The sequence below is a fragment of the Mchenga conophoros genome, linkage group LG9, assembly GCF_057382185.1.
Source record: "Mchenga conophoros isolate Kocher_MC1m ecotype Shallow Benthic linkage group LG9, M_conophoros_male_GT1.1, whole genome shotgun sequence".
In the NCBI taxonomy this organism is placed as follows: Eukaryota; Metazoa; Chordata; class Actinopteri; order Cichliformes; family Cichlidae; genus Mchenga; species Mchenga conophoros.
Window position 1 is genome coordinate 24,477,957 of NC_140534.1, and position 25,381 is coordinate 24,503,337.

General features: G+C 41.3%; 1 protein-coding gene across 2 annotated transcripts in view; it reads right to left on the reverse strand.

The window, feature by feature from the left end:
- map3k22 (mitogen-activated protein kinase kinase kinase 22) overlaps window positions 1-24,691 on the reverse strand; it is a 41,230-nt gene extending 16,539 nt beyond the window's left edge. For both annotated transcript variants that reach the window (XM_085287084.1, XM_085287083.1), the window contains exons 1-5: window positions 24,297-24,691; window positions 12,215-12,298; window positions 10,189-10,233; window positions 4,499-4,608; window positions 997-1,034 (exon numbers count right to left, since the gene is read on the reverse strand). In XM_085287084.1, coding sequence (XP_085143210.1) covers window positions 997-1,034; window positions 4,499-4,608; window positions 10,189-10,233; window positions 12,215-12,233 — 212 coding nt within the window. In that variant the 5' untranslated portion in view covers window positions 12,234-12,298; window positions 24,297-24,691. The remainder of the gene's footprint in view (window positions 1-996; window positions 1,035-4,498; window positions 4,609-10,188; window positions 10,234-12,214; window positions 12,299-24,296) is intronic.
- Between the last annotated feature and the right edge of the window lie 690 nt (window positions 24,692-25,381).

Here is a 25,381-nt window from a genome sequence, read left to right on the forward strand (position 1 = left end):
GGTTCTGGTCAGTTTCCCTCCAGTGTTAACAGAACATATCGTGTTTGTCACTTCAGTTCAGTCTCTGCGGGCTCCTGAGTAAAGTTTTAGACCAGGGGTCCAGAATCCCAGTCCACGAGGGCCGGTGTCCCTGCAGGTTTTAGATGTCAACACACCTGAATCACATGATTAGTTCATTACCAGGCTTCTGGAGAACTTCAAGACAGTTGAGACGGTAATTTATCCATTTAAATCAGCTGTGATGGATCAAGAACACATCTAAAACCTGCAGGGACACCAGCCCTCGTGGACTGGGATTGGGGACCCCTGTTTTAGAGTGTCAGAGTCTGCCAGTGGAACCAGTGGACCTCCTCCAGAGCTGCGAGACCCAACTTAGCATCCGTGCGTGGCATGACAGAGCTGGGATCCCAGTGCGGACAAAATGAAGACCAACACCAAGTTAAGTGTCAGAAATTCTCTCTCTCTCTTTTTTAAACATCCCATTGGGTAAACAAACTATGAGGCAAAAAAAACAAAAAACTGCTTGCTAGACTGTCTCCAAACAGTTTGAGTAACCAGCTCTGCCTCTTGAGTAAGTGAAAAGCTGGCCGTGTGAGCGAGTACAAATGTCTCGTGACTGAAAAATGTGGAGGGAAAGCAGGAGAAAACGCGCAAGATGAAGCATTAATTTGGGGTGTGCCTGGAAGTCTGCGCATTGTACTCAAACGTTTGGCTCTCGCTGCATCTTTTTGATCTCCCTCTCTCTCTGACCCTCTTCTCTTTTTTCCCCCCTCTCCTCCCTCTTAAACAGCCCATCCGAGCCTGAAACATAAGGCCTCGGCTAAATGTCAAAGTAGAAATTTTCCCTCTCTTTATGCTCCTCTGGCATGTAACTGTGATTTCCTCTAGACACAAAGTCCCAGGCATGGCAAAGCATAACACACAAAAAAGATCCAAAGCACAGAGTAAAGGCTTGGACAGAAGAGCAGAAAAAACAATACAGAGGTTCAAACATACCGTTTTTCTCTCTCATGCTCCAGCTTGACTCTTAAATCCTGTTGAGAGGAAAAATAACAACAGAGGGGAGTTATGGAAGTGGAAAGTTAAAATGATTCATAGTTGTCTGTGGGATTTGGCCTGCCTAATAAATGAAAACGATAAGCTGGACCAGGAATTGAGGTGACAAAAAGCATTATGATGATACATGTTTTATGTCCACGTTGCTGGATTTGCTGCGGATTTTGTTCTACAGCACAAAGACAACATTATCCTTCAACACTGACGATGGCCCGACAAATCTTTGTTTTCTATTCGTAGTCATTGCCAATGGGAGCAGGAATCTGGAGGAGCCTGCATGTCTGCATGAGGTAACGGTGTTACACTAACGCTGTCATCACATCGGTGCGGAAGAAAAAACGTAAGGGTTTACCCCAACAACTCGCAGAGGAAAGCAGCACCGTGACGGCCGGAAACCCTCTCTGCTCCTCGCTGTTTGTTTATGTCTCATCATAAACATTGCTGCTTTAAGAGGATTCGCCAATTATCATTCCACAGACACGCAAAGATACACGAGGAAACGACTTCAGAGAGGCACAAGGTGACTGAAGGGAACGATAAGCTGTCCAAAATGTGTTGGTTTAGTTTCTAAACTGCCATAAATGTACATAATACCGGAAACTATTGGAATGGAATACTCCAATACGGAATACTATCTCTATCTCTATATAGATATATATAGATAGAGAGATAGAGAGATAGATAGATATATAAAAAGCCCACCAAGCATCAAGAAAGGATTTTGTCAATCTGACGGACGGTGTCTGTAAGACGCTTGAAAGACAAAGACAAAGTCTTGAGCCAAACCTCCTTTCTTTTTGTTCTGCTAGGAAAACGTGATTAGTCCAGCAATTTCATTATTCACATGTCAGCATATATGGAAATATATTATATGAGGCAAAAATAAGAGTTTATACATTTCTAATGGGCTTAAAAATCAATATTTGGTACGACCTCATTTATTCTTCAACACAGCCTGAACTCTCTTAGTCAAGTTTTGATATAATTTCTTGAAGTAGTTTTCAGGAATAGTTCTCCAGGCTTCTTGAAGGACATTTAAAGCTCTTGTTTGGATGTTTGCTGCCTCTCTCAATATCATCCCACAGTGCTTCAATAATGTTGACGTATAGGCTCTGGGGAGGCCAATCCATGACTCTTATTTGTTGTGTGTTTTTTCTATCCAGGTATGCTTTTAACTAAGAACAAAGAAGGGAGGGGCCAGAAGAAATCAGACTAGAAAAATAATAAAAACTGTGAAAAATTAACAGTGAAATTAACCCTTTAAGACCTACCATAGAACCAAGTCCGCCAGAGCTTATATTATATTTTTACCTGCTGTGGAGCCATTTTTGGGAGCATTTCAAGTTGCTATACATCAATACAACCATTATAGCCCAGATTTTAATAATATGTATTCATTAAGTGCATAGTAATTACATAAATTGCAAAAAAGTGCAATAAACTACAAAAAAAATTGAAAATCGTTTTTGCTTTTTTAACATATATTTCTAGTTAGAGAAATTTAAGAGGCTTATCCCTCAAAACTGTAAATACAAAAAAGTTGCACAAAATAGTTTCCCACCACAGGAAATTTATTTTGAGTGTCTTCATAGTTTTATTTTTGAAATACACCAATTTTTATACACTGCAGGAAAAACGAAAATAAATATTATACTGCAAATTTGCAAAAAAGCAGCATATGCATCAAAATAAACTATTTCCAGCAGTGCAATATGAGTCCTAAGCATCCCAAAAACGACACAGAAAGTCATAAAGTCAAAGATAACTTTTAAAAAGACGAGTATAGGCTCTGAGGGCCTGATAGTAAAAAAGACTACATTTCCGGGAAAATGACGTCACTTCCGGTTTCGGGCAGGTAATGGCGGAAATGCAAAAGTTCGCGCTGACGTCTATTCCAACGTAGGAAGTGTTATGAACAGCTGATCGGACCGGCACAGCGTGTTTCTGGAATATTATGTTTTTGTTCCTGCAAGCGCTTTTTATGCAGTTTTTGCAAAGCTTTATGTGGAAGGAAACCGTGACCTAGGACAAGCTGATGGCATAAGATGTAAGTACAACTCCTCCGGTTTCATATGCAAAAAAAATTTTTGCGCTAGCTTACGTGGTTGCAGTGCTACTGGGATTTAAAAATAGTTACGCAAAACAGAGCGTGCCCGCTCCGATCAGCTGTAAAGGGTTAATGGAATTAAAGAGTAAAAACAGAAAGTGACATGAAATAGAAATATTTCAATTAAGTGCACGTATATTAAACATGTACTAACATGTAAATATACTCAACTACATTACTAGTGATCCTGGCCATGCTCTAACCCAACAGTGTTGGGTATTGTAAGATTAGCAGTGCTCAGGCCTCCCCGGGTCCCCCTCTAGGCACTTCCCTGGCTGTTGAGAATCAGATGCTTTCCAGATAACACTGCACAGAGTATCAAAATCTAGAAGCTACTTTTAGCTGCTCACTTATTCACAGGGGTTCACCACAGCAGGCAGCTTTGCATGTTTGATTTGACAGTTTTTATGCTTGATGCCCTTTCTGATGCAACTGCAAAGGGATCTGACATTACTCTTCTGCCTTCATATGTTCCATCAGTTCTGAGAAGACTATTTATTATAAGGACAGGCTGCACACCATGCAGAGATCATGTTGTTTCTGCAAAAATATCATTTTTTTATGTCTGCCAAACTGCATCATCTTTGACATTTTTCATAGATTCAACTAAAGAAATGTGAACAAATAATGTGTTTGTGTGGCAGGCTTTAAATAACAAAGCGCTTAAAGACACAATTTAAAATTAGTCCTTCGCTAAGATGTCATCCCTCGACTTAGGCATCGTTTTTTTTATGCTTGAATGACTCATAGGTCAGCGTTTAATATCTGAACAAACAAACAACAAATCTCTGAAAAGTGTCATGCACTGGACTGAAAAGGAGTTGTGGTTTTTTTTGGGTTTTTTTTTAATAAGCAGCTGATATCCAAAGACTGGCTCCTTGGAAGCAAAATATGAAGAAATGAGGAGTGGCTCGAGACTTTTGCACCATGCTGTGGCGGTGAATATGCTGCTTTTTTGTTTCATCATCTCCAAAACTAGATCACAACCTTCAAACTCCAGTGAATAAAATAAAAAAAGGAAGCAGGGCTGAGGTATTGAGTAAAAACAGAGTGACAGATAAGGTTAAAGTAGTGTAACTAAGCAGGATGTGTGGCAGCTTTAAACCAAAGAAATACTGCAGCATTATAAATCCGCTCAGCTCTTTAACTAAAATATGGCTAAGCAAACTGATTCCCATACTACACAGGCAACAGAGCAATCAAAATAAAAACAAAAAAATTGATATTTAGACACATTTTACAGCCAATTTTAAAAGTTCTTATAGATTCAAATCAGCACTTCAACAATTTTGAATGTATAAAAGGAGAAACAGCACATGTGGATGCGACGAGTACCTGTTTGAAGAGTAAGGTTCGGTTCTTGGGCTTGTGGCTGTTGTGCTGGGTGTAACAACGGCCCAAGGCTGCTAAGTCCTTCATGATGGAGTTAAGTGCCTCCTCGTCGTCTAAGGAAGAAAGAAGAAATGTGTCAGCTACACTCTGCGCTTAAATGTAGGAAGTACAGCAGAAATACCTTATCTGTTTCAAATGACCTCACTTTATTGGTGACTTTACTGGCCACACACGAGTGCTCTTTGACATTTAGCATGACCTTAGTTTTTAGTTTGTACCGGCTCAGAAGAGCCAGTGAGGCAACATCTGGCATGCCTCTTCCTGTTTTCATGTGTGAGTTTCCATTAATGGAGAAGAATCTAGTTTATGTTCGGTACATACCTAATAAGGGTAGAATTATCTCTCTATAAAACAAACAAACAAACAAAAATATTGCCTAATATTTCTCTGAGATATGTGTGACTCAAGTCTTTCGCTTTGATGATATGGGTAAACATAACAATGCAGGCCATTCTTTAATGCTATACTTAAGCATAGAAAAGCCACAAAAGATAAAGTTGTTTTAATAATGGAACACGTGTATGGGCTTCATGCACGCCTGTCAAAAAGGGCGACGTGGTCACCTGCAGCTTGTTTATTAAGCAGTCTAATACATATATATCAGTGGAGATATTTCAGGAGCATAATTCAGATAAAGGCTGCCTTTCTTCAGTTACAAATGTTATAAAAAAGCGACTGCGCGGTAAAAGAGAAAGTCGAAAACGTTTCAATATGAAATATTTTGGGACTAAAGTGCCACATCCGTTTGTGTCATTAAAATAACCTTTAAGGTATTAAAGCCAACAATTCTCAGTTTTCTACTCCTCACTTCACCTTTTTTGATGTGCTCACAAAAAAGGGCATCCGGTCATCTTTTACCATTAAAAGCCTTTAATGGAATCCGAGTTGGGTGATTACAGTATAAGAAAGAGGTCGCTGACCTCAGCTTCTTCCTGTCTCTCAGATATATCCAAGGTCTAGTCATGATAATAATTTTTAAAAAATGCACACGCAGGCACACACATACACCTGTGCTGGGTGTGTGCAGTGCAATACAAACAGCACCTGCAGGAAAAACCGCATTCTTTAATAGAATAGATGTCTATATGTGTGTGTAAAAGACCACAGGGAATGAAAGCTAGAGTCATAGTAACACACGGAGCAGATGGGGTCTGGGATGGCATTTGATCTTGCTCCTACTGTACGGCTCTTGTGGCCAGCTGTTCTCAGACAGTAGGCCAGTACACCAGGTTCACTCAGAGGTCAGGATGCACTCATGCATAAACATCAGTTTACACGTCACTGTCAGACTACCTTTCGTTTTTCCTCTCATACCGAGCGCTCTGTAACTCTTATTCAAATTGGTATACCTTACTGTACGGTAAATTTTCTCATGGTTCATATTACATGAGTACAAAGCAACAGCCATTAATACTAATGGCACCTTTAATGACATGCTATCTTTCCCAACATATACGGGCCTATTTATTTCTCCTATGGCTTGTAGTGTCAGTTATGAAGCGTGACAGACCAACTCTACTGACTAATGCTGGTTTTGTGGTGCTGCAGTTGTATCTATTTGCATAGGTAGTTGCTCACAGAGACTAACCAATAAAACCTACACAAACCCCAATGGCACGAAGCTCGCCTACTGACTCCTGGACAAGTGGGAGAGAACAGGGAAGATGTATCGACCAACCAGCCCTTTAAAATGAAACAAGGTAACAGTAGTGGGATATTATTAAAATGCAAACCAAGTAGACAAGATATTCAATCACAAACTGGGCTCATTGACGCTAAACACGCAGCTAGCTAATTTTAGCTAATGTTAGCCAGGAAAAGCTAATGGTGAAAACAGATGACACAGTCTGTATCAACCAAATATCAGAGTTAAGAATGTATTAAAAGTGTGTTTTATCTCATTTTTTTTTTTATTTTCTCTCAATTTGACTATTTTCTTCCATCTCTTTACCCTAGCTCATAGGTGTCAAACTCTGGCCCGCGGGCCAAATGTAATTAGGCTGCGGGCCAAATTTGGCCCGCGGGCCATACCATACCAAATTACTATCAGAGCTGGCCTACTGGTATTATACAGCTAATATATATATTGTTTAGTATTAAGCTTTGCTTGTTCCATATTCAGTTTTTTAGCAAAATGTGTTTGAGTCCATAAGAAAAGATTCATTCTTATATCTGGAGGAATAAATATATTTCAATAAATATTAAAGTTAGTCCACGAATTTGTTCCAGTTTTGAATTTTGGCCCACTGTGTATTTGAGTTTGACACCCCTGCCCTAGCTGGTCTGAAAAGATGGCTGCCGCTCCCGGAGCCTGGTTCTGCTAGAGGTTTCTTCCCGCTAAAAGAGAGGGGTTTTTTTTATTCCCACTGTTGCTTGCTCACAGGACGTCAAGGGTCTTTACCTTATAATCTAAAGCGCCTTAAGACAGCTGTTGTTGTGATTAGGCGCTATGTAAACAAAACTGACCTGAATTTAAAGTATTCTTCATTTCAACCAGAGCTCATTTGCTCCAGCAGCTCTCTCATTATCCACTTATGTTTACCCCTAGTCCATCATCTGCCACTTAGTTGCATTAAGTTTCAGCGGACACTTCCAAATTAGCCACATGAGCGAAGTGTGAATGACATGTTTCTCTTCTTTGCTGTGTGGTCCAGTCCCTCCACTTAAAAAGAAACTAAATAATGTCAACTGATAAGAAAAATTCCACCTACAAAAAAAACTGCGCCCACAGAGCAAACAACAACAACAGTATAAGAAGTACTCTTGCATGGTCCAGACTGCACATTGGATCGCGTAGTGTCTGAAAGCACTAAAATGACTGCAAAGTCAGTATATCCAACAGGAAATCAGGCAAAAATATATATTCCTTTATGTTCTAACAACTTTATGAATACCTGTGTGGGTGAATTTATTTATTTATTTATTTTTTGAGAAAAGGACAGTAACTATGAGGCAGCTGAGTCATTTCTGGTAGTTTTCTCCCTTAAGGAGATTCTAGAGATAAGACAGATGAAATAACACCTATTTATGTAAATAACCTTGTAAAACAACACAATGTGTCCTGCCACCATCACACAAACGCACGCAAAGTGCTGTAAACTGCCCTGAGAAGACGATAGGAGACCCGGGTACTTATGACGTATGCTGTCAGCAGCGGTGGCTGACTAACCGTTCGACCAGGCATGTCCTCTCGGAACAGGAAGGAACTGAATCACTGTCTTAAGTTCTGAACGCGGAGCTGTGCTAACCATGTTGTTCCACATCAGGATATTCATGTATTTTTTGACTGACTCACAAGGGAAAAAACTCTGAATATGACAAAAAAATAAATTAAGCATGCAAAAATATTTATTTTTCCTTCTGTAGTGACAGGATTTTACATGAGAGCAAGGCTGCAGCTCGTGATAATGTTTTCCATTATCAATTAATTTGCTGAATAAGCTAATTTTTGCACAAAATCCCTCAAATCCAACAATATTCTGTTAAAATAGAGAAAATGAGTCACAATACATAAATAAATATGTAAACTGTTAAATATCCAAATACTAATCTCACAATCTAACTCTTGCAAATATTACCTCTGTCATTGTTTCTCATTTGCACTGCTTCTCTCTTGTGAAATCTGCTGTTTGAGTCCAGCCTCTACAGGCTTACAGCTCCAGACTACCCTGTGCACTTGCAGTCAAGGATACAAAACAAACAGAGGCCAGCATGTGTATGTGTATGTGTGTGTGTGTGTGTGCGCATATGTGTGTGTGTTTGTGCTCTCTGTAGCCTATGGATAATAGCGGAGAAACGAGTGTGAGAGGGTTCATTGGAACAGGGGTGGGGGCAGTGAGAGCATGTGAGAAATGTGTGGTGGTGCACAGAGCTGGCTCTGATGGCTGCCTATAAGTGAAGTTATTACATCACTCCCAACTGATCCACGGCCACTGCCAGGCTGAGGCCAGCCAAGGCTAACCACCAGCACAGTGGAAAGCAACTGCCACATACACCAAACACACATCACCGCCAGAAGTAGCCTCAGTGACTGCTTCAGGAACCCCATGGCAACGTGTGACCCAGAATAGTTGCAAATGTTTTGAGAAGAGGAGGGGAGGGTTGATAAATTGGGCTACCTTCAGCTCCCCCCCCATCTGCTCTCATTGTGTGTTGCGCAAAATGTGACACGCATAAGAAAAAGGGGGAATTCCAGGAAGCCGGGCAGAGTGAGCAACATTACACAATGTCGACCGGTTGCTGCCCATTGCATCATCGCCCAGCATCTTTCGTCTCGTCACGGGCTAACTCTGGGAACTGCGAAAGTGGCAGTGGACGAAATAAAGCAAGAACTTTGCTTCAGGATGGGTGACAATAAAAAGGAGACGTCTTCTCGTAACTGCTGCTCGAGCTGAGTGTTTTATGAAAGCAGAGCAGAAGCTGGGAGATGAAGGTAGAGCGAGACAACTCCCCCAAACCCTAAAGTTGCTTACAAAATAGAACAAGCTACGAGAGGATACGACTTCTGCAAGCCAAAAGTATTTAAGGACCAGCGAGGCAGAGCGTCTGTGTGCGTGTGTGTGAGAGTGAGAGATGCAGGCTGCCTGAATGAAGACATTGAGGGGATTTCCTGGTGCCGAGAGACGCATCATGCCAAAGGCGTCCGGCAGGATTAGCGGCTGGAGCCAAACGTGTCCTCACTCTGACGCACAACAAGCACACAAGCACACAAGCACATGCACACACAAGTCAGCCATAACAAGCAAGGCGGGCTTCCCAGCTCTCACCTCGCTGTTTATCGAAACCGTGGCAGATATAATTGGACACCTAATGGATGTAATGTTTAAACCTCAGAAGTTAATCTTTCACCAAGAATAATGACCCTGATGTAATGTAGGTGGGTGTGCAACAGTGGTTGTGCAATTAATGTTTGTACAAGGTCTGTGCTAAAGGCTTTTCACTGGACAATGTTTGCAAATATGCCCATTCAGTATCTGCAGGCCGTGGCATTCCTCTCTCAGCCTGCGTCAGCTTGGCTTAGCCGTGTCACCACTACTGTTACAGATCTGGAAAGATCTGTTAAGCAATTATTTGAGGAGAGCTATTAATAGCAGTCTAATGTGTGTTGAATATGGGGAGTAGTTTTTAGCATTATGTACATTTTGCAAAATTCAGAATTTCAGAGTTCTTTTTTTTTCAAAGCTCACAATCAGCTAGGAAATTTGCTGCAGCTCTATTTACTGAACTCTCGACAGAGCTGAAAGACTTCATACGAAGCCACGCTAAAATAAGAGACGCACACCGTCTAAAAGAGCAGGAAAAAATCTACAGGAGAATTCCATAACGCCAGAGGGTAGAGGTTGCATCGCACAATTCCTGCTCCCGTTTCCAAAACTTAAATCATCTTTATAACACCTGGATCAGGAAACGCTTCCAGCCATTCGCGTTGTTGCACTGATGCATGGACACGCCAAGCCCAATGCCAAGAACAACCACATGCAGCAACATTTATGTCAGGTGGAAAACCTTACGTAACACACTGACGTGACTGTGGGGCTGATTTCTTCTTTTGTCCAGAAAGCATTACATACATTTACAGAACAGGCCTAGTATGTCATACAATTCCTGTAGCTCCATCAAGGCTGGGTGTTTACCTTGTGAGTTTCTGTGCTGTCCAGATCCATTTTGGAGACCGTCATCTGTGGAAAAAAAAACATCATCATTTTGGATCACAGTGAAAGCAGGTCCAAAATAAAACAATTGACAGCATATGCTGGCTGCTGATACTTTGAGTTCAGAGAATCTACTGTTGAGAAACAACAACATGCAGTGCTGTGAAAAGCATTCATCCCCATCCACATTTTTTGCATATTTGTCACACTTATGTGTAAATGCAAATTAAAAAAAATAAATTTTTAAATGATGATTTCATTTTTTGGGGGAAAAAAACCCTATAACCCCAAAAGAACCCGTGTGACAAAAGTGAAGTAAGCTAAAAGATCTTGAGCTAAAGAACCAGCTGAGTAACAACGTCATGGACATCTGTCAGTCTGTTAAGTGTTACAAAGCCATTTCTAAGGCTTTGGGATTCCAGTGAACCACGGTGAGAGCCATTATCCACAAATGAAGAAAACTTGGCACAGTGGTGAGTGGCCAACCTACCAAATTACTCCCCAGAGCAGATCAATGACTCATCCAGGTTGTCATAAAACAATTCAGAACAACATCTAAGGAACTGAAAGCCTCGCATCAGTTAAGGTCAAAGTTCAGGATTCAACAACAAGAAAGACAATGGGCAAAAATGGCCTCCATGGGAGAGTTCAAAGGAAAAAAACACTGCTGACCAAAGAACATCAAGCCAACAGTCAAACATAATGATGGTAGTGCGATGGTCTGTGGCTGCTTTGCTGCGTCAGGACCTGGACGACTTGTCGTAATTGATGGAACCATGAATTCGTCTCTCTACCAGAAAATCCTGAACGAGACTGTCGGGCGATCAGTTTGTGTTCTAAAGCTCAAGTTGGGTTATGCAGAAGGACAATGATCCAAAAAACACCAGCAAGTCCACCTCTGAATGACGCAAAAAAAAACAATAAAAAAAAAAAAACAATAAAAAACCAGCATAAAGGTTTTGGAGTGGCCTAGTCAAAGTCCAGACTCAAATTTGATTGCAATGCTTTTGCTGAACCTTAATTTCTCCCCCATAATGATAGCATTTGAAAACCTCCTGTAATGTGTTTTGAGACCTCAATGTGTGTCAAAAAGGATGTGGTGTGACAACCACCAGATCAGGGTTTTTTTCCAAGGGTAGCCCTAGTAAGCTGCATAGGCAGAGATCACCCTCACTAACTTCTAATGCACATCCAAGCATTTTGTTCTGGAAGCAGGAACCCAAGAATAGTGGGCCAAAGTTCCTCCTCTATGATGTAAAACACTTCATTCCAGTTATCGCAAACACTTGATTGCAGTTCTTGCTGCCAAGGGTGGCACAAACACTCCTCAGGTTGTGGGGACAATTACTTTTTCCACACAGGGTCAGATAGGTTTGGATGACTTATTTCCCTTAGTAAATAAAATGGTCATTTCATTTCTTCATTAACTGCATGTTGTATTTATTCATGTCTAATATTATTTACATGAAATTTACTTTGTCTGAAACATGCGATTGTGACAAATATGCAAAATAACTAAAAAAAATCAGGAAGGGTGCGGATACTTTTTTACAGCACTGCGTCCACAGCTAGCAATTTTTTTTTTTTGCATAATTTAGGCATGCATGAGTGCATTCAGAGACATTCTTATACAGTTTATTTTGCAGGAGATAAATAAACACAGTACACTGGAAACATGCACACTGTTGTTAAAGGTTTTAAGGCGTTATTTTTCTCTTCTACAACCTTCAAGTTGCCAAAATCAAGACTTCATATCTGAGGAAAGGTTTAAAAATGAGGAACAACAGAAAAAAAAAACAATGCAAAATCTGAAAATAACTGTCTTTTCTTTCCCTCTTTTTTTTTTTTTTTTTTTTTTTTATTAACACTGTGCTTTTACATGTGTTGTTTTTCTCTGCACTGTTCCTGCCAGAGGAAGAGCGAGAGGTGTGTATATTCCCAGTAAGCAAGCATGTTTCTGTACGTACACAGTGCAGCCTAAAGCAACTCGCTTTCAAACGCTACTCACCCATGTTTACTGTCATCATCAGGAAGTGGCCCTGTTGAACTAGAGCACGGAGCTCAACTTCTCTCTGCTGCTGAAGACTTCACCCTGAGAGTGAGGCAAAAAAAACAACAAGGTTTCAACATCCAAGAACTGTGCCATTTTCTTTCAGCGAGGCGAGCATTATTTCTGAGAGTGCACAAAAACAAAGACAAAACAGGACGCAGGTGGTAGTATCAACACAGCGCGTTATTTTTCCACAACGGTGTGACTGCTTGTGTTTTTTATTTGTTCTTTTTTTTATTTTTTTTTTTATTTAAACTAGTCTCCTGAGATTGACATATCCTCTACTCTGAAAAATAGCATGAAAGCCATTAGTCATAGTCCCGTGAATGCCCCCGGTGTGTGTTTACTGCCACCACAAAAACCGCAAGACGGCATCAGTGAAGGCGGGCGTGGGGGTTTGCCCGAACACCTGCCGCAAGTAAAGACCATGAGAATTTCCAAAACAAAGTAGCGGAGAATCTGTACTCGCATCCGTATTTTGTGTTGCAGTCAGCACAGTGAGTGAAAATGCATGCTTATGGTAGATCTCAAGCCAAATACATCCATCTCACAGTATTCGTGCATCACCACTTCATGCTTACGGCCACTGAAGCGTTCCCCTTAAACAGGCCAACGTGCACATATTTCTCACGCAAAGACTGCAGGAAGCATTTGTTTGTTCTTTGAATGCAGTCTATGCAACAACAACAAAAAAAAAGAGGAACAAGAACTAGTGCCTCAGCTGCTCCAAACGGTGTTGTGGTATTTGAATATTTGCAGTGGTTGGGACTTCAGTGTGTTCCCCATTACAGCATCAATCACAGAGCCATAGAAGGTATTGTGCACACTTCAGAAATCCAAAAAAGGTCAAGACCTTTTTAAACCTATGTTTACATCCATTTAAAGACAGCTTGAAGCAGCTTGAAGAAAAGCAATTGAGCTCAAACGTAACGCGATATTATTTTTAGTAAATGCTAAAATACACTTCTAGCTATGAGTGATTGCTAGCTACATGGGAAATTCAATCTTAATTGAAGCTCAGATTGCTAATGTTAGCCACATATTACCTAGCAGCTCTGGGTATTTAGATGAAGCAAAACTACATTTTAGTTACACAAGTTCTTCTTGCAGTAGAGGGTTAAAAGGTTCTTTTGGCTGAGCAATCAGAGGCCTAGCTGCTAATGGCTGCTCGTTGCTACACACAGACAACACAAAAATCACAGCTACTGTTGTCAGTGGCTACAGTCTGACACTAGCAGAGTCACCGGTGACACACTTGATGTCAGTTTTGGCTAAAATCCCTGAGTAATGCTGCTCTAATTCCTTGCCGTAAACTCCGCAATCGCATGGTTAACTGGACGGTCCAGCTCAAAGTCAGAACACCACAGTGAAGAGAAGAGCTAATACGGAAAACAAAATAGCAAACGCAAGCCACAAAAGGAAATTAAAACACAAAAGAAATCCAGTTTGTGTGTTTTCACCTACGCCAAAGTCTGTGTTACCCCACTGAGCCCAGATAAATGCTCCGGCGTGCCTGCAGAGACACAAACACTTTCTCTTTGTGTCAGCCAGAAAACTTTTCATAAAAGCAATAAAAAGCGGCCACTGGAGCAATTTACAGCCTGAGGGGTAGAGTCACAGAGTGCCAACAGAGTTTGAACAAGGGAACAGACAGGGTACTGCTGTCAGTGCACTGGCATCACACGAGCTAAAAAGCTGGAAAGCTGAAACTTAAAGGAAATGTGGAAGAGCAAGGGTGCTCTAAATGTGTCGTGATACCAGCGTTAAATTTGGCTGAATTCACCGGATAATACGATTGCAAAGAACTAATATATTCAGTGTGTTCGGTACATCTGGTGTAAAGACCAGGACGTTATTAGGAAAGGGAATACGAGCAAAGCTCCGCCTGTACGGTTCCGTTGACCACACATGAAAGAGACGATGAGCCACGAGACAGGTGGTCTCCTAACACCACGTCGCCCAGTCTGTTGATGCCACACACAAATGCACGCACGCACACAGGAACAGAACAGCCTCTGTTTTATGCCAGCAAGTCACCAGATGGGCCATCTGCTTCCCTCCTCTGCCCAGCATGATGCCAGGCTAGTGGTACCCACTGATCGCAAGCCCAGTTCTCCACACACTTCTTGGCAGGCGGGTAATGTGACAGCCCCGCTTGTTGAAGATCAAATGCTAATCGCCGCTCGCTCTTGTTGCTCAGCAGCCACGTGTCTTACGAGAGGGGACTGTCAAGTCTGTGCGCTAGATGGTCTATGAGGAAAAGCATGCATTGAGCCTGCAAATGCTCCAGAAGTGTCTGAAACACTGTGACGCACTCCACCGTCAAGATATGGAGGGAAAAGTCAGCAGTCAGGCAGGCTAATGTTTCACTGTTAGATACCTCTCCTTTGTCACTACATAAGAGAACGGCGCTTTATAGAGAAATAACAAAGGAGAGCTAAACTCTTCAACCGCACGCCTGTACACTAACCTTCTACAGGTCTATACATCACTCTCCAACTAAGTAACTAAGTGGGCCACATCTCTGAGGGAAACACCCTCCTAATTTAGACTAGAGAAAGTGGGAGGTCTGTCCTCCAGCTGCCTGATAGCCAAAGCAGCATGATCTCATATGTGACATCACTCTTGACATGGAGTCCCAGAGAAATCACCATTTCAGAGGTCAACCTCTAGATATTTTTTTTTCTTATTTGACGGGGTTGGGTGCTGGGTTTCCCCTCTCCAACAATCACAGAACAAGAAATTGATCCACAGACATCAGAAGAGGAAGTGATCAGTGATGAGATAAAGGAATGTTGTGGCAGTATACCTGTGGAAGATATGCAAAGCACCAGGCTATTCTGGTCCCTTTTATTCTTCCTGTAATATTTCTCATCATACGGTCATCTCAGTTCAGATTGAAGAATGGAAACAGGGAGAAAGAGACATCCAACGATAACACACACCGTTAAACCCAAATACCTCCACAGTTTCCGTTTTTTTTCCTTCAGTTCCAACAACGCTTGATATGAAACACGTGAAACCGCCTATGTTGTGCAAGTAATCAAAGTGACACCAGCTAATCCAGGCAAGATGTTACAGGCAGTGATGAATTACACATTCAAGTTTCAGGAGTCTGCTAAATGATTTCCAAATCATGTGGGAGTTATTGGAAGCCAACAGATCTGCAACAGTGGACAAAATACATCCAAGGTCCTGTTACAGTGTAGCAACAGTACTACCTGTTATAACAAAAGCAAAGGTCGTAATGGAGGTCGCTGTATCCAAAATAAGGTTAAAACAAACATCTTTTACTGTTAATGAAACCGCACAATGCATCGCAAGCCTGACATCATAATACCCGGTGGACTGTCTGAATTACAACTCCCGCAGGAAGTGCAGGGTGATTAAGCGAGACGTGGCTATTTAGGTGACTTACGCTTTTTAAAAAAGGTCAGCAGCAGGGGTGTCCTGTCTGCTAAACGCTTGCCAAGATTGTGTTGTGGGCACCCCGCATGAGTCAGAGGGTTATGCTTGCTGATTCTGGGAAGTAAGACAATACCTTATGTCCTATTGCTCAATAAGCCCACTGAGGGATTTCTATGCAGGGACACAGTTGAGGACCTCTGGGTGGTGGAAGACACGTGTGGGTGGGAGAATGTCATTCTGTGTGGGGCCTAAGCGCTTTATCATAACCTTGGTTCCCCTTTCTTTGTCTCAGGAGAGTTATTGCTGAGAAGAGATCTAAGCCCTTTAGTGGAACAACAGGCTTAATGATTGTGTCCTACAGCACATGAAGAGGGTTTTTCCTGTCCTCCAGCACTAAATCTACGGTGTATTTCAAATAAAGGAAATTTCCCGTTGGATGTGAAGCCATTATTTATACGTCAAATTAGAGCTGGGCGATAGAACGATATGTATCGCGATATAACTTTTACTCGATAGCTTAATTTCTCTATCGCGATAGACCTCGCCGCTCTTGTCCTCTTTTAAAAAAAAAAAAAAAAAAAAAAAAGGTCAGCCAATCCAAATTAAGTAGCAGAGCCGAACCAATCACAGCCGCAGCGTCACGTCGCGTGACTTGTTACGTATAGCACAAGTGCCAAGCCGCACGTGTGTTTGTTTGGAAAGCAGCCAGCGGGTAATGGAGCCAGCGCATAATGGAGGAAATGAGTGTGCCGACTAGAAAAATCAACCGAGCGTGACCGAAGAGAAAACAGATGATGGTTCCAATGCCGGAGAGATTGTCGAACGGAAGAGCCATAGAAGTTCCGTAGTGTGACGGTATTTCGGCTATTTCAAGTCTGACAAAAAACAGAGTAGCGTGCACTGTAAATTGTGCCGAAAGCAAGTCTGGAAATACAATGAACTGGTGCATGCGTCACACTGTGCGCCACGTTATTGTTTCGGTGAAATGAATTTCTACAATACTGTTACTGTTAATTCTACTCTCTGCAGTGTTTAAATGCTTACATATACACACAGTTACTGTCCCTCCACACATACGACTCGGTTCTGCTTCTATGCCCCAGCTTTGTTTACTTTTTCCCACCGAGGCTTCTAGACTTCTGATTGGCCAACATTTCTGCACGGTTAGGAATCTAGCGCCACCTGCTGCTTTGGCATGTTCATAGCAGCGTTTTCCTTCATTTCTGCCTTTATGTGTGGACGGGATTATTTTTTAAAACGAAAACGGAAAATCTCCGTTTTCAAAAATACCCGTGTACGTAGCCTCAGTCTCTGACTGGAAGCGCTAATTCGTCATTCGGCTTTTGTCAGACTAAAGTAACTGTTAAAACTGTTTGAAAAGCTCAGCTATACAACAAGGAGAGATTGAGAATTTCCTTTTAGTTCTCAGTTTATTTGATATTGACAAAAGTTAGTCAGTTTTGTCTGTTCTTCTGTAAAACAAACTAAGATTTATTTTTAGAATTAATATTTTGTTTCTAAGTGGAATTGACAAGTTAGTCTGTTTCGTTTGTTCTATTTTGAAACTTAAACGCTTTAGCGGCTGCCTTTTGTGTAGTTTGCAATATTTGCCTTTATTTATCTGAAAAAGTCTCATGTTCCTTAAGTACATCTACCCTGTTGAACTTATTATGGGAAATAAATATTTAAAAACAAGCTGCTGATTATTTCACATTTTACTTGTGAGCAACGGCACATTTAAATCTTACAAATATAGTTATTTGGCTTATATCGTGATAGATATCGTTATCGCCTGAAATGAAAAAAACATATCGTGATATGAAAAAATCTCATATCGCCCAGCTCTACGTCAAATGCATGTTCAGTTAGAGACGCTGCACTAGAAGGTCAATGACTAAACTTATCTCTTTGCACAAATGAGTGCGATAGAAGGTTTATTAAGAGGGAAAATGTAGGGGGAAATCACCAAGTATGAACCTTACCAGTTGCTCATTTTGGGTCAAAAAGTTGTTTTTTTTAATAAATCTTCGTCATACCATATGACTATAAAACGAAGGATTATTATGGTGTGAAACCAAATGATCGGTGGCTAACTTAAGCCTAACTTAAGTGCTTAGCCAAGGAGCTTGTAGTCTCACATTCAGACCCACTGCTTCATATTGCACACGATTTTAAGCAACTAAGATGGAGACTGAAACGTTTACATCGACACTATAAAAAAGGACGTCCAAAACAAGCAGATTTTATGCAGCACAACCATTTAAAAGTTTCATTTAAGCTGCAAAACCCAACAGCTTTCCCTTCATCCTACATAGGAATGCACTGATTGCGAAATTCTAGGCAAACACCAAAGCTTAAAAATAGAAATCTGGCCAACAGCCAACGTTGATATCGTCATCTTTGTTTATTCTACTTCAGTTATGCAATGGCTCACTTTGTTCCAGAAGAACCAATAGATTTTCATTGTATGAATGAATATCACTGTTCTAAAGTCATGCAGCCCTTTATCACACCATCTTGGAACATTCAACTTGGGGAAAACTGATGTAACGCAACAGGTAACAGATGATGTGCATGGTTAAAATGATCGGTTAACCACCGAAAGCTAGCATACCATTTTCAGCATGCAAGGTCAACATTATATCAATTTCCTGAAGTCAAATTTCTTAACACTGTCAGTTTCCAATGGTATAAAAGAGACATTACCAGCAAACGTCAGGCTTTATAAATCTGGAACCAATCAAGGTTTAGCATGTTTGCGGGGTCGAACGCTGGCTTGAAAGTTTAAACTTTCATTTCATCACTTCTGTTTGCGGCAATCTGAGAAGACGGTACAAATGTTGGGAGAAAGGCGTGTAACCAGAACCTAAAGAGGTGTATGAACTGGAGCTCAGTGTTTTATCTTCACTCAGTCCAGTGCTACCAATCAGATTCCAGCGTAAGATGATCTTCCTCATTGATAGTGATGGCTCTGTTAGCTAGGAGATAAGTAGATCTGCCCTCCATTATCATCAACCGCACAGCAGTGGCTAAAAATAGCCAAAAGAAAGAGTGGTTTCTCCTGCCATCCACAATGCATCCACTCCCTGGATCACCAGACCCCTACTCACCACCCGAGAGAAATCTGTACGATCTGTAAAGTAAGCTGTATTTTCCGTTACGAGGTGGCATGCTGTTACAAGCACATTGATTCATTGTGTTTCTCCACCCACAGGCAGTCATGCAGAGACAGCTCGTGGACTTAAACCCATTTCACGAGACAGAATGTCAAACAGCTGTGGTTCAGGAAGACTAAAGGAAGCGTTTCGGCTTTGCCAGCAAGCTGTTTATCCATGAAGAGCGTCTCGGTTCTGGGCATTTGATGCTCACAGAGGCTAAATAAGTGCGACAGTGAAGAATCCAAAAGCAAAGTGATAATTAAGTTCCAAGAGTCTCCCGAGTCATTTTTATTTAAAGTCTCTGCAACAAACTGCAAACTGGCCTCACTTCTGTTTATAGGGATAAACCATTACACATGGAAAAGAATGACACCTGCCTTGTGTAGCATTTTATATAACTGTGTACACACAAGCCTCAACATGTATGACTTAGTATGTAGACTTTCTGCTCTCTGGCCGCCTGTCCTTGCAGCTTCGGGCTCTGCTGCTGCTGACGGCATCGTCCTTACGGTCAAAAAAGCCGTGCAGACAAAGCTCAATCAGGACAACTTCCTCTTGGTTTCTGGAGCAGCGGGGGCCGGACCTTACTGCACTTTCACAAATAAAGTAAGCTGACCCAGACTAAGTCCTTCCACTTTGTCCATATATCTGCTTGTCGTAGGCTCACTTTACATTCGATCAGAGTCGTATTTTTGCCCCCCCCCCGCGCAACTACATCGTGACAGAACATGTCCTAACATGTTGCAACTGTGTCCGAGATGAATGAAAAGAGGCTTAAATTTATCTATGCAAACTAGCAGCACGTAATGGTAATGCTACTCTTAGCAATGTGTGGCAAAGGAAGCACTACACACCTGTATTTGTCCAGCGTCAATCTGTGTTCTTTAAACATGACGTGTTAACACGAGCTGTGCAACAACTGTTATCTTGAAGTCGATTTACAGATTTTTCATGGATGTCTGGGTTTGGCTGGGTAAAGACAGAAAATAGTCTCAAAACCACTAAAGCATTTTTAGTCAATCTTTCCACTGAGGCTGTATATTTTTCCTTAAGCATGATCTCTTTGTATATTTGAATATATGCTGCTTTGGTTTGGATCTGCTTCCGAGTTCCTGCTGTGGAAATATGTTACTGCCACTATCAGGCTTTGCCGTAGAGTTGGCGAAATCCATGTGGCTTTTATTTCACTTTGCAAATACAGTACATAGAAATCAGGCCAATGCCCTTTTTTAGTCACACCAGACGACACAGTCTTTGTTTCATTCAACCTCAGACTGATTCATCAAAGCCTGAAACGCTTTTATGAGTCTTTTACTTTTGAATGATGTCTTTCACCAATCTACTAGAAAGACCTGGCAGAGCATGGTGACTTGCACTTCACAGCACCAACATGACCAACAAGTTCACTTAAACTTCTTTAGAAAGAGTCACAGTGTTGGTATTTAAACATTTTTATTATGAGCCTTAAATAAAAACTGCAGTGCTCCTGAAAACTTTCTCTCTGCTCTGCGCATCAAAGCCAGGATTTTGGCTTTCAAGTGAATCTGACAGACATGGACTCAGCTCAGATTTTATGGGGAGTCTATTAAAGAATGATGGAAATCAAAAGGACAAAACTATAGCCGAAGCTCAATTCCACATTTTTAAACTGCACCTTTCCATTAACTGAACTGAAAAAGGTTTTCTTTGTCTTCTCTTTTGGTCCATCAGTCTTCACACAGTATCCATGTCTTAGACTACAACCTTCGTCAAACTCTGACTTCATACATTCAAAGTTTAAATGTATATTAAAAAAGCTGCCAAACCAAAGGTTGGTTTTTGTAGTCAAACCAGATTTTTGAGAAACACATCTGAAACTGATCTGTTTACATCTGGTGTTTATAGATTTAAACAGTGCTGCACAAAATACCCCTTATTTCTTTATATTTTGCTTTGAAGGCTTTCTTGTAATTTTTAAGTGGTCTTGAGCAACAGTTCTCCAGGATTTCTGGAGGCCTTTTTAAAGTTTTTCTTTCGACATTGGTGCTTTTTCACAGATTTTCAGTCCAGTCCTTGTACTTGAAGATTTTTTTTTGTTTGTTACATCACTTAACGCTGACCTATGAATCACTCTGTATACATGCAGTATAACAGATAACTGAAAAACATTTTAAAATGGTATCTTCTGTTACTTTGTTACTACCAGCACACTGGAAAAACATAATTTGTTCCCCTTTCTTTAGCTGAATTCACAATAAAATGCCAAAGATAACACAGTGTGACAGGCGTAAAATAGTATTTTGGCACCAAGAAAATGATTCCAAATGAGTCATTTGCTGAAAACTTGGCATAATTCAGGATGTTGCGCAGTTTGTTCTTAAACATTTTTGACAAAACTGGACAACAAGAGGACAAAACAAGAAGCGGCAGAAGTAAAAACAATCTACAGCAGATGAACATGACCGGGAAGTCACGTCTTTAACAAATCCATCAAAGAACCTGACGCGTGACCTCAGAGATGCATCTGGACCTTGAGCAGATCCATCTACGGTTTGCTGAAGCCTCATCAGAAATGGCCTCAGTGGAAGACTGGCTGTCAAGAACCCATTCTTAAGGAAGGTAAACGGAGAGGAGAGGCTATGTTACACAAGAAATGGACTGAAAAATCAGTGGCAACAGGTCTGATGGAGTGATGAATCCAAATTTGAAAGCTCTGGTTCAAACTGTCAATATGTAGAGAGGGGGCCAGGACACAGGTACAACAGTGACTATTTACAGTACTTTTTTGCATGTTTGCGCATTTTAATAGATTGCTGCCCCGCCGCACTTTCATTGCAAAATATCAAGAAATTAGGGGTAGCTCAAGATTTTTGCACAGTACTGTACATACAGTATAAAAGAGTTGTATAGAAATAGGAACAAATAATGGAGTTATTGTCTATTAACTTTGCAGCACTGCACTTCACAAAATAGATTGCGATTCACTATGAAGACAGTTTGACTTTGCACTGTCTGCTCAGCTGTGACGCTACTCTGCAACATGTGCTGCAGGACTCACTGCAGTAGGGCTGTGCGATATGACCAAAATATCATATCCCGATAGAAGACATCTACTGTCCCGATAACGATATAAATCACAAAAATTTAACATTTTCTGTAAATTCTGTGAACCTCTGGCAGCTCGACTTGTGTGAAGTGTTTCCAGCTGGGCGTCGTGTACCTGGAGTCAAGTGTTTTAACCGATGCATGAAACGATACATTTTAGACATAAGTTGTAACGGCCGCCGTTTCTTTGTGAGTATTTATTACACGGCGTGCTGCGGGGAAAAGCCTGTTCTAACGTTTGAGTCTAAGGTTTATTTTTTAGCACCTGACGGCTCTTTTTTGCTTTTCATCCATAAATAATCTACATACTCTTTCACGTGATTCAGTTTATTTTGAAAAGTCTCAACAGGATCTTGAGCTTTATTGTGAAAGGTTTATGTGGAAAATAAACAAGCGGACACGTGATGGTTTTACCGTCGTTGTTGCTACGCATAAAAACAGGCGCTTGTCCATCCTTAGTGTGGTTATATTAAATATAAGAGAAAGAGATAACTTTAAGAAATGAATATAGCCACTACAGTGACCATCAAAACGATGAAAAAATGTTGCTGTAAACAGTTTATTTTGCGACACAACGAAACAAACGATAGCGTAAACTGATCCGATATGTATCGTTATATCGAACAGCCCTACTGTAGAGTATTACTGACACAGGATTCTGAGCAGCTCTGCTGGATAAACTATGTGATTGTCACGACAAGCATCAGTTTCTGCATTATGGTCTGCAAAGGGAAAAGTTGTCTTGTTAGAAACACCTAAGAAAATACCAATAAATCCCTGACAGGCCATTTTGCTCTCGATAGCACATGCATGAACACTCGGTGAAAACAACAGCAGCCATATTATCACAGCTGGTAATCAAGCAATATTAAAAAATATATTAAAAAAAACAAGGATTCAAGAGAAACCAATCCTCCCATCTCTCTGTACTCTGTCATCTCTCTCACAGTAATCTTTGAAAGGCCAGCTTTTCCTCAGTGGGCATCTGGAAAGCAGTGAAGCTCCCGTGAATTTAGCATATGATAGCACGGGTTTATGGTCATCGTGGAGCGGACAGCGTGGGGTAAAGGAGGCCGTGATGCTGAACTAATGACCGGCAAAGCCTCCCGTGTGACACTAAGAGGTGACACCATGATGTTAAAAGGAGTGAACATAACTTTCTCATAAGTAAACTGCAGGGGGGGGGGGGGTCTTAATATTAATAATAATACAATCTGCATGAGCAAACTCTGTTGCACATGACATACTCCCATGCAGTTCTCAAAGGTTTTTCAGATTAAATGGGACGCTGTGAAACTCTGCTTAACAGACTTTCTACCTGTTTTTTTCCTCCTCCCTGACCTTTGTCCTCATTAGTCCCATCAAAATGCAATTAATAACCCAGCACGTTTGTGTCTGGCACCATTCACTGTGGGATTCTGTCCTCTTATCAGCACAGTGGTTTGTTTTGCTAGAGGCACGCCAGCCATATCTGTGGGTGGTTTCCACTTGACAGTTTGACTCTCAGTTTAAGGCTATTCCTGAGCTCCAGGGCACGCCACAGCGATGATGAACTCATCCATCAGGGTGCCGCTCAGGCTCCTTCTCGTGAGTGCACTTCCAATTGATTTGATTTGATGAAGACGGTGGCCTCATTAGATCTAATTTAGCGCATCATCTCAGAGCTCTGCCATCTCTGGATGAAGCTCACCTGCATCCTCGTCGCTTTCTCACCGCCTCAGGAAGGCAGAAAAATCTCTTCGAAACCGAAAACAAAAGGACAGGAAACAAAAAAAAGTAACACACGAAGGACTTTTCAGGACAAAAACACTGAGGTTTCCTCTTTTCAAGAAAAACACCAGCTAAAGTAACCACAGTGAATCACAGAGGACTGGAAAACTGACAGCAGAGAGAGGGGAAGGACACGGGCTATGAATGACTCTACAATCACATATGATGGCACTGACTTTCCAGCAATCAGTCACATCTAAAGACATGCAATTTAGATGTCTTTAGATGCTGTGCTGTGCACTGGAAACGACCACTTAGCAAAAAGCAAACTTCCCCCCTCCCCACTATTTTCTTTTTGTTGCAACAGAAACAGTTTGTTGTGTCTTTAAAACTTTATCGTGTCTCTTTCCTTGTCCAAATCCAAATTCAGCATCATAACAGCCGCACTGAAATCACCTGAAAGCTCTCCAACTAACACTTTCCACTTGCAGGAAGGCCTACCTGTAAATGCACTGCACGTGATTTGTGTTACGAGCACTCACTTAAAAAGAACCCATAATAACATAATTAATATCTGCAAGTTTACTGTACTGTCGTGGAGTTTTATTTCCTATAAATGAGAAATAATAGTAACAAGCGGTGCTCCCAAATAAGAGGGAAAACCCCACAGTGGTTCTTACCTTGTTATCTGTGTGTGTCCATGATCCAGTTGCGGCTGCAGGATTTTTGAAAATGAACTGATTGTGGGCTGTAAGTTATCACAGACACGCGACAGGAAGAGCGGAAAAATCCTAACAGATGCGGAGAAAATCTTCCAAAAACAGTGAGCTGATATCCGGAAACTGCGCTCTGGACTAAGCGCAGAAATAACAACAAGAACAAGCTGCACTCAGGCGCAAAGATATTCTTCTTCTTTCAGAGGTGCATAAATCCAGAGTGGAGTGGACAGAGGGGAATAACCTGCAGTGGCCGATGTGTTTCAGAGTAAAGTTTTTTTTCTTCTTCTTCTTCGCCCTGCGCTTTGCTTGTCTCAACACACACTACGGAGAGGAGCGAGAGAGCCGAGTTTCACCCCGGAGCTGCGCCTCTGATGTCAGCAACAACGTGAGCTCCAGGAAGTGGTGACGCTGTCCGGTGGTGCGTTTCCACGGCAGCGGCTTCAAACCTCAGAGAGTACCGCCACACCGTGGACATCAGGGGCAAATACGTATTTTCCTGTGCTCCTACGCTCTGTGTCGCAAAGTTCAGGTGGACGGAGGTGCTGTGCTATACTGCAAATACTACTATCGATCCAATGCCAAGTAAACACATTTACAGTGATGATAGCAATCTCAATACTTTTAACTTATAAAGGCAGCTGACCTTACATTAATGCTGGGAGATACTGCAAGTTTTTGGTATTGATCTGATACCAACCTAACGTATAAAAACAGCTTGTGTAGGGGAGGGCAGTGTTTATGACTTGTGAGATTAATCATCATCGATTTGCAAATTGAGACATTTTTAATTACCACTAAAACACTGAATTTTACATAGTTTTTAAATTTTGCCTGTCTCTAAAGCACTGTGGGTCCTCTTCTGTTGCTGTGTGTTGTTGCGCTATAACTGTGACATAATTAAAGCTACATGCTGAACTTAGACGATAGAAACAAAGTATCAATCCTACTGAGTCAGATACCAATACCAGCCTTGGTATTGATTCATACATGTAGTGAGCAATATGGTGGACATAGCAGGTTATGAAGTTGGCATTAGGCATAATCAG